This window comes from Protomyctophum bolini (genome assembly GCF_963924005.1).
Source record: "Protomyctophum bolini genome assembly, chromosome: 10".
In the NCBI taxonomy this organism is placed as follows: domain Eukaryota; kingdom Metazoa; phylum Chordata; class Actinopteri; order Myctophiformes; family Myctophidae; genus Protomyctophum; species Protomyctophum bolini.
Genome location: NC_137871.1, coordinates 5,341,698 through 5,353,912, shown reverse-complemented (window position 1 = coordinate 5,353,912; position 12,215 = coordinate 5,341,698). Strand labels below are relative to the sequence as shown.

At 47.8% G+C, this 12,215-nt stretch overlaps 1 protein-coding gene across 3 annotated transcripts in view; it reads left to right on the top strand.

The window, feature by feature from the left end:
- Positions 1-12,215, top strand: part of LOC308322373 (mitogen-activated protein kinase kinase kinase kinase 4) — a 123,581-nt gene that overhangs the window by 55,936 nt on the left and 55,430 nt on the right. For all 3 annotated transcript variants that reach the window (XM_080773576.1, XM_080773577.1, XM_080773575.1), the window contains one exon: positions 7,280-7,333. In XM_080773576.1, coding sequence (XP_080629702.1) covers positions 7,280-7,333 — 54 coding nt within the window. The remainder of the gene's footprint in view (positions 1-7,279; positions 7,334-12,215) is intronic.

Sequence of the window (12,215 nt, the reverse complement as noted above, 5' to 3'; positions counted from 1 at the left end):
TCCGCGTTGGTCGCCGCCGGAGTGGTCCCCGAACTCCCAGTCCCCCTCTTGATCGGAACGGACTGTCCGCTGTTCGAGAAATACTGGAACCCGGGACGACGAGGGCCCCCCAGGACGCAGCGCCGCCGACGCCGCCGAAGTAGCGTACCCCTCGTCGCCTGCCCCGCCCTCCGCGAAGACGGGACCTCGTCCACCAGCAGCGGCAGAGGAAGTCCCCAGCCAGAACCCTGGCCGGAAGAAGCGGAGGCCTCCGATGCCGACGACACGCCGGCCCTCGGTGAAGACCCCTTCCTAGAGTTCCCCAGAATAGACACGCCGCCCCCCCGGCGGCAAGGGTCGTTCGCCACCGCGCAGTGGGCCGACCCCAACCTGGCTGGCGCCCGGCGGAACGTCGTGGCCGTCGACGGGAAGCTGAACCCGGGGGTGAGTGAGAAACCTTTCCCACACTTCTTCGTCCGACACGACTTACTGTACCGCGCTTGCAAAGACCCCGCGGGGGAGGTCGTCGAACAATTACTCGTCCCAAAAACGTATGTGTCCCGAGTAATGTATCTCGCCCACTCCCACCAGTTAGGGGCCCACCTGGCCGTACAAAATACTTACGACCGGGTCACCGCCCGCTTCTACTGGCCAGGCGTTAAGAAGGCCATTGAGGAGTTTTGCCGCTCCTGTGCCGAGTGCCAGCTAACCGCCCCCCGCGGAGTTCCCCACAGCCCGCTAATCCCGATGCCAATTATTGATGTGCCGTTTTCCCGTATCGCCATGGATATTGTCGGACCCCTCCCTAAGTCCGCCCGGGGACACCGCTACATTTTAGTCATCATGGACTATGCGACGCGCTATCCGGAGGCCATCCCCCTCCGTACCGCCAACGCCCGGGCTATTGCCCACGAGCTGCTGATGTTATTCAGCCACGTCGGCATCGCGGACGAGATCCTGACGGACCAGGGCACGTGTTTTATCGGCCCTGTACAAATGGTTAAGGGTCAAGCGTATACGGACCTCCGCCTACCACCCCGAGACGGATGGGTTGGTCGAGCGGTTTAACCAGACCTTAAAGAAAATGCTAAAACGCGTCACGGAAGAGGACGCCAAGGATTGGGACCGCCTCATCCCGTTTGTGCTCTTCGCGATTCGCGAAGTACCCCAGGCGTCAACCGGGTTCTCGCCCTTTGAGCTCCTGTACGGGAGGAAACCGCGTGGCCTCCTCGACCTGGCTAAAGAAGCCTGGGAGAGCCAGCCGTCCCCCCTCCGCAGTGTCATCGAACACGTAGACGCACTCCAGGAGCGCGCCAAACGCATATGGCCCATCGTAAGAGAGCACATGGCCGCAGCCCAGACCGCCCAGGCCCGCACCTACAATAAGGGTGCCAAAATCCGTGAGTTCGCCCCTGGCGATAAGGTGCTGGTGTTGGTCCCCACCAGCGAATGTAAGTTCCTGGCCCGGTGGAAGGGCCCATATGAAGTCGTGGAGAGGAAAGGAGCCGTAAACTACCGGGTGAGCCAGCCAGGCAGAAGAAGGGGACACCAGATATATCACGTGAATATACTGAAACGGTGGCATACGCCGGAGGAAGTACCCCTACCCGCTTTATTGACCTTTGTCTCCCCGCAGGCCCCGGCCGTAGCCCTTGGCGAGGGTCTGACGCCCCAGCAGACGCAGGACTTGCGGGAACTCCTCAATCGGAACCGCGACGTGTTCTCCGAGCTCCCGGGACACACCTCCGTGTTAAAACACGACATCGACACCCCTAACGGCCAGGTAGTGAGACTACGGCCGTACCGGATCCCGGAGGCACGACGAGAGGCCATAAGGGAAGAAGTTAAGAAGATGCTCGAGCTGGGGGTCATCGAGGAGTCCCACAGTGCCTGGTCGAGCCGATCGTAATAGTCCCCAAGCCCGACGGCACCCTTCGTTTCTGCAACGACTTCCGGAAGCTAAACGAGATCTCCGTATTCGACGCGTATCCCATGGCACGCGTCGATGAGCTGATCGACCGGCTGGGGCCCGCCCGGTTCATCAGCACCCTCGACCTGACGAAAGGGTACTGGCAGGTCCCCCTCACGGAAAGAGCCAAGCAGAAAACCGCCTTTATCACCCCCGACGGACTCTTCCAGTACAGAGTGATGCCCTTCGGAGTGCACGGAGCCCCCGCCACGTTCCAGAGGTTGATGGACCGGATATTGCGACCCCACCAGGCGTTCGCGGCGGCCTATTTGGATGATGTGATCATCCACAGCGCCACCTGGGGCCAACACCTGGAGCGGGTCGACACCGTCCTAGCCACCCTCCGGGCGGCCGGCCTGACCGCCAACGCGAAGAAGTGCCGCATTGGGTGGACCGAGACCGACTATCTCGGTTACACCATCGGCCGTGGGTGCATCCGACCACAGACGAGGAAGGTGGAGAAGATCCAGACCTGGCCACGTCCGGTGACCAAGAAGCAGGTCAAGTCCTTCCTCGGCCTGATCGCCTATTATCAGAAATTCGTCAAAAATTTCGCCACGATCGCGGCCCCCCTCCACGATTTGACGAAGAAGAGCCTCCCCCACCACGTCCAATGGACAGACGAGGCGGACGAAGCCTTCCGCACCCTGAAGACCGCCCTGTGCAGTGAGCCGGTGCTCGTAGCGCCGAACTTCAACAGGCCCTTCAGCCTCGCCACGGATGCGTCCAACACCGGGGTCGGCGCCGTCCTGTCCCAGCCGGTAGACGGAGATGAGCATCCCGTTCTGTACATCAGCAGGAAGCTGCTGAAGCACGAGCGTAACTACTCCACTGTCGAGAAGGAGTGTCTGGCCGTGAAATGGGCCATCCACCACCTCCGGTACTACTTATGGGGCAGACAGTTCACCCTCGTGACCGACCACGCGCCACTCAAGTGGATGGCGGCGAACAAAGACCGCAACGACCGCGTCACCCGCTGGTTCGTCGAGCTCCAGAGCTACAAGTTCGAGATAGAGCACCGGCCCGGGACCAAGATGAAACACGCGGACGCGCTCTCAAGACTGTACGAAGACGAGGGAAGTAGTCAAGCTCCTTGCGGTAGCAAGAAACTTAGGGGGGGAGTGTGTGGAGTGTGTCAGGTCTCACCTCAGGGGGAGGGGCGCGTTACCATGACAACCAGGCACGCCCACGGCCGTGTCATAGACTCAGTGTACTATCCCAGAGCAATTCTAAATCAGCTGCGCCTCATTCCGGCCGCCGCCCTGGTTAGCAATTAAGGACAGCCGCAGCCTGTCAGCCGCGCCCTTTATAAACAACCTACGCACCTAGCAGTATCAGATCCCTGCTACACACAGACGCTCGCGCAGCATATGCCGTCCACTCGGCGTTGGATGGTAAGTCCACACTCCTCTCACTTATGGACTCTCACGTATGGACTATGTTTATTGTTTGATCGTTTGTATCACCACTCAATTGCTCTCTTATATTCTCACATCACCAGGCTTGTAGGAGTGGGGCTGGAAGCACACGCAGGAGCGTGTGCCCCCCATAGACAAATATACACGGAGAGCCGCATACCTGCTGGAGACCCACCTGGCTCGTATCGGGGACGAGTGCGGAGACGGGACCCTCGTATGGAAACGGCAGCTCAACAGCTCCATAAGGTCGCAGTAAGACAAACCGTTCACTATCTATCACCCGTGTTATTAAGAAGAGGCACTCATAGTGGCAAATGAGCAGCTAAGGATAATAACGAAGATTGTGAATGAAGGAAGTCACCCTGTCGATGCTAAATGAAGACTGTGAATGAAGAGTGTCACCGTGGTGTTGTACACTGAAGATTGTTGAATGAAGATAACCCCGTAGAGACTAATGGAAGCTAGCAGGCTCTAGATAAAGTGTCACGTCCACCCTGTGAAAGAAGACAGGCCCGTGTTATGTTTATTTCACCCTTTGAAGAGACTTTAAGTTGGCTTGCGCCGCCAGGCCCGGTGAAAGAAGACCGTTAGAAACTAGAGCGCTTACTTTGTGTTAACCCCCTGACTGCCGTTGTCGTACCGACACGGCCACCCAGTAGATAGAGAGAAATAAGAATATAAATGCTTGGGTATCTTCCTGTTGGCCGAGCCTAAGGGGCCCTCCGTACCATCCCCGCCCGGTACCATACCAAGTACTTTTACTCTAATTACTCACCACCCCGTATCCGAGTACTTCTACTCTAAAGTACTCTTCGGTGCCTTGTGGATAGAGAAAGATACGCACCCCCTTACCTACCTCCGGGGGAGCCTCCTGGCCGCCTCTGGAACCTGGAAAAGAAGAAGAGAAAGAGTTATACAAAGGTCTAGTTGGTAGACTGCCTAGACCGGGTGTCTCAGGCCCCAACTTTGTACTTACCTTGTGCTCTGACCGTATGCTAACATCCCCTCTCATCCTCTGCAGTGACGACTCCCGCCTCGGAACCGGGACCTCATGCAAAGAATATTACTGTCTGAGTTCTGTTTGTGAAAACTGACTTTGTTTGAAGCTGTTGGAGAAATAAAGCAAGGGGCGCCATCGTGTGTCTAACCCCTGAAACTGCACTCTGAGTTGTATTTCCCACCCGACCTCCCACAATACATAGAGACATACTTTAATCCACCCGACACTGAAACATATCTTTATTGCGTCACCATCGAAAGCCAGTTATACCCCGGCATTGATACATATCTTTATGACGTCACACTCAAAATCTGTACATATATACTGTACCACGAGCATAAGCATAAAAAAGCCAGCACGACCACCTCACTTGCGCGCTCTGCTTGCGCAAGTAATAACTAGAAATGCACTCTGTCGAGGTGCCAACTTCCGCCTTGCACACAAGTAGGCCAAACATGACTTGTGCGCAAGCATAGCGCGCAAGTACTGCATACTAATGTACTAATGTAATGCAGCTGCTGTTCTAAATCCTTTCGAAACGTTATCGACCTTAAACCAACCTTGAAACGTATACAGTACCTTAGTTATGTCACCATCAACAGCCAATAAGGGACCGCCATTCTTACCCTGACATACATACATACATACTGTACATACATACATACATACATGTATACATCACGATCACCAAACGTACCTTATTTACATCATCAATAACGGTGGTCCCCTATTGGCCGGTGGACAACAGCGACATACCCAGCCAATTACACTGCTTGCACGCTAATTATATAATGAAGAATTAGCCAGGGAAAGCAATATTGAAGAGGGGGGGGTGTTTGAGGGCGGTTTTGAAGGTTCTGAGGGTGACGGCACCTCTGTGCTTTCCACAGGGTTGGGGCAGCAACGGCAAAAGCCCTGTCGCCCCATATTATATTGATTACACTGGTGCGTGCGTGCGTGCGTGCGTGAGGTATCTGTACTTATTTCAGTGGATCACACGGATGAGTCAGAAGCCATTAGTTTCAACAGGCTTCATTAATGTGTCTCATGCTCCGTTGCACTTCAATACGACTGCATCACCACACGCTGTCATCTAGAAACCTATAGTATACAATTTTCAATTTAGGCATTTAGCGGACACTCTTAATCCAGAGCGACATACAAAGCAAGAACAAAAACATGGCAATACATCACACGTATATAAGAAGTAGTTACTGTATCATGAAACATGCGTAAGCTAAGAACGTGAAATATCCATATAATGATAAACTGTACATATGAACTATACATGCTATACTATAGCCTACTATAAAGTGCTATGACTACATAAAATGCATAGCACTTTATACTATATGTATATAGTATAGTATGTACAAAACTGTTACTTTTCAGGGGGAAAAAATATCTTCTTCTGCAAATATTCAAATATTTGTGTATAGACCAAAGCAGTGGGTGTGGTTTTCTGGACCTACTGAAAAATCAGCCGTTCATTTTTTTTCCCATTACATCATTACAAAAATATGAATCATTCATTATAAATCATTTGTTTAATTAAGCCATCCAGGATCCTGGTGAATTGACCATAACACTTTTGATTCTGTAGTGCAGCCGTATTGAAATATGAATACTTAAAGGGACACTTCACCCTTTTTGCAAAAAAAATACATGAGCCCGCAGCATGTGTCTGATGTCATCAACACTGCAGGGCTCACTTCCTTCCTGGACTACAATTCCCATAATGCTTTGGTGCACTGCTCCTCCTTGTGGATAGGGGGAGGGCTGTTTTACTGAGACAACATGTAATCCTAGGACAAATAAAGAGGATAGAGCATTGCGGGAGGTTTGCAGTGTAAACAGGAACTGCGATGATGGAGTGTTCCAGCAGAGGTGCTAGAGGTGCATGAGAGTTGCTGACCCTGAACTGAAATAATAAAAAGGATATCAAAAAAAGAGAGAATAGTACAAAGTTGATTTTGTTTTTATTTTAATTCAATTTCATAACTGTGGATTTCTTTTGTATAACAGACTGAAAGATAAAAGTACATTTACTAAATGTTAATGTTTTTGTATATATTTTTTTGTGGATTTTCCATGTTCTTTGGTGTCAAACTTTTATTTTTGTGAAATGACAAAGGAACATGGATACTGTTCATTCAAGTGCTGTGGATGATATAAAACATCTGAAAAGGGAAGGGTGACTGCTGTTTAATTCTCAACTGTTCTGGGACTCACTATTTACATCTCAAGTTATGCACTTTCTATCTAGCACCTCTGCTGGGACACTCCATCATCGCAGTTCCTGTTTACACTGAGCATGTGCAAACATCCCGCAGGAGACCGGGCCGCACCTCCGTGCTTTATCCTCCTTATTTGTCCTAGATGTAATCCAGGAAGTAAGTGAGCCCAGTGTCCATGACATCAGAGACACTGGGCTCACTGCTAAAATCTAAAATATCTAAAAACCACATATTATTACACACATTTAGACCCCCAGGAAAGTGTTCTAAATCTTCTAAACATCATTAACATAATATCCTTTTGCAACAAGGGTGAAGTTTCCCTTTAAGGGCGTTGGCGGACAGCTGGGATCCATGTAGGACACACTGAATATTTGAACTCATACCTCTCACAGTGCTGCCTGAGAGCTCGGTGTACACTAATGAACATTGGCAGGTGTGTGTGTGTGTGTGTGTGTGCGCGCGCGTGTGCGTGTGTGCACACATGCGTGTGCGTGTGTGCACATGCGTGTGCGCACGTGCATGTGTTGCGAATCACAATGGGACAAGCTTGTGGTTGTATGTATACAGCTTTAGGATTTTGTTTAGAAATGTAGACATTGATAATAATGCGTGTGCGTGTGCGTGTGCGTGTGCGTGTGCGTGTGTGTGTGTGTGTGTGTGTGTGTGTGTATAGGACCATTCCGGCAGACAGCAGAGCAGTGATCCTGTTGACTCCACACCAGATCAGGTATAGAACATCCTTTCCTTGCCTCTATCCTTCCCTCTATTTATTTTTTTGCAGAATTAACAGAGCTGCCACGAGGTGTATTGGGTGAAGGGAATAATAATAATACTAATAATAACTAGTCCTTACCCGTTCTGAATATATGAACAGAAAATTATGTTCAGTGTGGGCAATGTGATAGGGGGGGGGGGGGGGAATTGTTTACCCGTGTGGGTCTGTTGCGCGGGAAAGTGTGTCCCAGTATTAATCTGTGCCCGTCCCAACATGCATTTCGCTGGTGACATTGGTGACACGTGATCAGCAGGGAGATGCTTTTGACGCAAATTAATTGAATTAGGATGATTGTTAGAATGTTTGGCGTGTGTAATGCAGGGCAGATTGAGGTTGGAGGACAGGGCTGTGAGGCGCTATACTGTAGGTTCCGTGGGGCGGTCCGTGCGTCGTGGCGTTGTGAGATGGCGGAGAAAGCGAGCATGCTGTCTTGCTCTATGCTAAGGAAGTACTCTGACTGACTATCATAATCAACATGGGGACCACTGTTGTGTTGGGTGGGGATATATCCAGACTATTAGAATCAACCTGTGGACCACTGCTGTGTTGTGTGGGGATATATCTAGACTATTATAATCAACCATGGGGACCACTGCTGTGTTGGGTGGGGATATATCTAGACTATTATAATCAACCTGTGGACCACTGCTGTGTTGTGTGGGGATATATCTAGACTATTATAATCAACCATGGGGACCACTGCTGTGTTGGGTGGGGATATATCTAGACTATTAGAATCAACCATGGGGACCACTGCTGTGTTGGGTGGGGATATATCCAGACTATTAGAATCAACCATGGGGACCACTGCTGTGTTGGGTGGGGATATACCCAGACTATTAGAATCAACCATGGGGACCGCTGCTGTGTTGGGTGGGGATATATGGGCTAAAATTTGTGCTTCTGTAACACTTGCTATGCATCCCATGTGTATACATACATCCCACTGTTTCTCAACCAATGGTCCACTGACTACTAATAATTTCCTAAGAATGACATTATCAGAGGTCACCTCCATGGTCATTCACTTCACGTTTCTCAACTAGTGGAAATATACATTTTAGAATATCTACAAATCCTATACATTACTAAATGAATGGTCAGGGACCACATGCAATACCTTCACGGAAGACCACTGCAGGTCCACCTGTTGAAAACCCCCTGGAATAGCGTAATAGCTTCAGTTGATTTTGTCGCCATGAAATTACATTTCCAGGTCTTGGTGGCCTAAGTTTACACTTGGTTGCATGCTGGAAATAGCTGATCTACAGCAACACCTACAATTGTTTGTCTTTTTTAGTTCTTGCTGGATCTCTTCTCCACTAGTCCCTCCCCAATATTTTAGGCTAGTTTTTATTTGTTGACGAAATTGTCAATATATTTAGTCTCAGTTTTAGTCATCATAGTTTGGTTTTTAATTTCATTTGTCAGCGAAAAAGGGAATAATCGAAGGACAGTTTTGGTCATAGTTTTTAGTCGATGACATCAACACTGACTCGCGACATGGCACATTGTGAGCTTTTAAATAGATCATCTAAATTTTAGATGATCTATTTTCGCCACGGATACAGCTGTGCCTTGAGATGTGGGACTTGTCTGTTGGCGTTGGAAAGGGCACCGCAAGTACAGTATAGGACAGAAGAAAGACACACAAACGTGCCGATGTGCGTCCGCTGAAGGATGGCACTTTGTGGCGCGCACACGTTTTTTTATCACATTTTGACGCAATGGATTGATAACCAGTTTGAGACATTTTGCTGTGCGTGTGTGTGTGTGTGTGTGTGTGTGTGTGTGTGTGTGTGTGTGTGTGTGTGTGTGTGTGTTTCTCCTTCTCCATCTCTCGCTCTCTCTGGCTGTGTTTTGAATCAAGCTGACATTGCAATGATGTCACGTCACACAGCTAGAGTCGATGGACACATGGTGTTGTTGCGGAAAGGACACTGAGAACACGATTGTCTCACCGTGACAAAGACATTGTTCTGTTCAGATTGCTCAGATTGTTCTGATTAACCCATTCTGAACGGGGAACCCATTTTGGTGTTGGCATCATGTTATGCTTTAGCTATTGAAAAATAGCAGATCTACAAGCTCATAGCGCGCCACCGAGTGGCGCGCTACGAGCTTGTAGGTCTGCTATTTTTGAAAAATCGAAGAACGACTGACATTTTTAGAATCTGATCTCAGGTCAGAATGGGTTAATCAGACCAGTGTGTGTCCAGTGGAAACCTTGTATGAATCTGATCTCAGGTCAGAATGGGTTAAGTAAAAGTAGCAATTCCACAGTGTAGAGATGTGTGTTCTGGTAAAAAAATCCTGTATTCAAGGTTTCACTTGTATTGGGTAAAAAAAAAAAATATATATATATATACTTAGAAGTACTTTATTTTTATTTGCAAAAAATAAATAATGCAGATCTACGAGCTTACAACCTGTCGTGATGTGATACTTTTTCGAGCTTGTAGATCAGCTTTTTCGTTTAATAGCCAAAGAATGAAATATATAGGGCCTAATTTGTTTAATGCATGTTTTGTTATATAGTTACCAAAATCTGCAAACAAAGTAACTAAAGTTTTCAAATAATTGTAGTGGAATAAAAAGTGCAATATTTTCGACAGAGATAAAGTGGAATAGAAGCAGCCTAATTATGAAAACACCTCAAGTACAGAACTTGACCAAATGCACTTAGTTACTCTTCACCACTGACAGCAACATTGTTGTGTTAACTAATTTAGACCTGACACCAGATTCGACAGTTTTCTGAACCACTATGTCAGTGGTTCTCAAACATTTTCATGTCAAGGACCCCCTAAACATTATATGTAATTGGCCGCAGACCCCCCCCCCCCCCCCCATCTGAAAATATGTTGTTCCAGGGACCCCCCCCAGAAGCAAAGATTTTAGTTAAAAAGGTTCGCTCTGAAAGAATATATTCAAAGATTTGTGCCACATTTTCGCGATTAAAAATAAAATAGCAGAACTACAAGCTCATAGCGCGCCACTCGAGCTTGTAGATCTGCATTTATTTAAAGGGACACTTCACCCTTTTTGCAAAAAAATATATGTTAATGACGTTTAGGAGCTTTAGAACACTTTCCTGGGGGTCTTTATGTGTGTAATATGTGGTTTTAGATATTTTAGATTGTAGCAGTGAGCCTGTTGTCTCTGATGTCATGGACACTGGGCTCACTTCCTTCCTGGACTACATGTTGTCTCAGTAAGACAGCTCTCCCCCTATCCACAAGGAGGAGCAGTGCACCAAAGAATTATGGGAATTGTAGTCCAGGAAGGTAGTGAGACCAGTGTACATGACATCAGAGACAACAGGCTCACTGCTACAATCTAAAATATCTAAAACCACATATTACACACATAAATACCCCCAGGAAAGTGATCTAAAGCTTCTAAACGTCATTAACATGTATTTTTTTGCAAAAAGGGTGAAGTGTCCCTTTAATAGCTTAAGTATAATATAATGCTTAAATCACCAAAAGGGGTTCCCCCGTCCTACTACTCAGTGGTGGAATATGAGTGCCTTATATGGGCAAAAATGTATAAATGTAAAATGTATGTATAGGGCTGAAGTGGTTCATGTATTTGTCGTAAATTTTGTAACAATCTACAAAGTAACTAGTAGCTGAAGATTGCAATAAAATGTAGTGGAGTAAAAGTACAATATTTATATCTGAGATGTAGAGAGTAGAAGTAAAAGTATTGGAAATCTCCAAGTACTTAATACCTCAAAATTGAGCGTGTGCGTGCGTGCGTGCGTGCGCGCGTGCGTCCGTGCGCGCGTGCGTGCGTGCGTGCGGCATGGGCCAAGCTCCTCTCGTTTCCCATGAAGACATCGTTCACATTTTTTTACGGGAATGTTGTGAAAGTCGCATTAACAGCACACACATTTTTTCCCACTCACTTGTTGATGTGTAGGTCAGAGTCGTTACGCGTGTGTGTGTGTTCCCAGAACATTAACCCATTCTGAACGGGAACCCATTTTGGTGTAAGCATCATGTTATGCTTTACCTATTGAAAAATAGCAGATCTACAAGCTCATAGCGCGCCACCGAGTGGCGCGATACGAGCTTGTAGGTCTGCTATTTTTGAAAAATTCGAAGAACGACTGACATTTTTTTTTAAATCTGATCTCAGGTCAGAATGGGTTATAATCAGACCAGTGTGTGTCCAGTGGAAACCTCGTATGAATCTGATCTCAGGTCAGAATGGGTTAATGTGATTACACGACGTGGCTCCAAGTTGAAGAGGTCATGCAGGTCTGCGTTTTAAGTTGACGAGCAATTGTCGCACAAATATATGTATGTTGATGTCTGATATTGGTCAATGCTGTAGCCTATTGACCATTTGCAGACTCAGAGTTTGGAAGCGCTCGTTTTCAGTAAAGCCTATGCTGCCTCCTGCATTATGTGCAAATTCAAAGCAGGTGGTATACTCGGGCCAGTTGAGTGATATCTAACGAGCACTTCCAAACTGCAACACTTGGAAAAATAATCACCTACCCAAGGACAGAAAGTATATAGCTCATGACATGTCTACAGTGGATTTTCTATGAAACAAACACTTTGAGGATAGAAAGAGAATAATCCAAGCTTTTCGTACGGCTGCAATGTTGGTGAGTTTGACGTTGTGTAATACAATCAGACAGGACTTTTCTGTTTGGCTGTCTATGGGAAGTTGCACCTTGTTAGCACCTTGCCATTAACTTATATGGTAAGATGGCCGCAGTCTGCATATGGTCCATTGAATGCCTATATAACGTGTATACATGTCTTACCAAATAAAACTGCTGGGTGTCTCGGCCGTGCAGGCTCAGCGGTCCAGG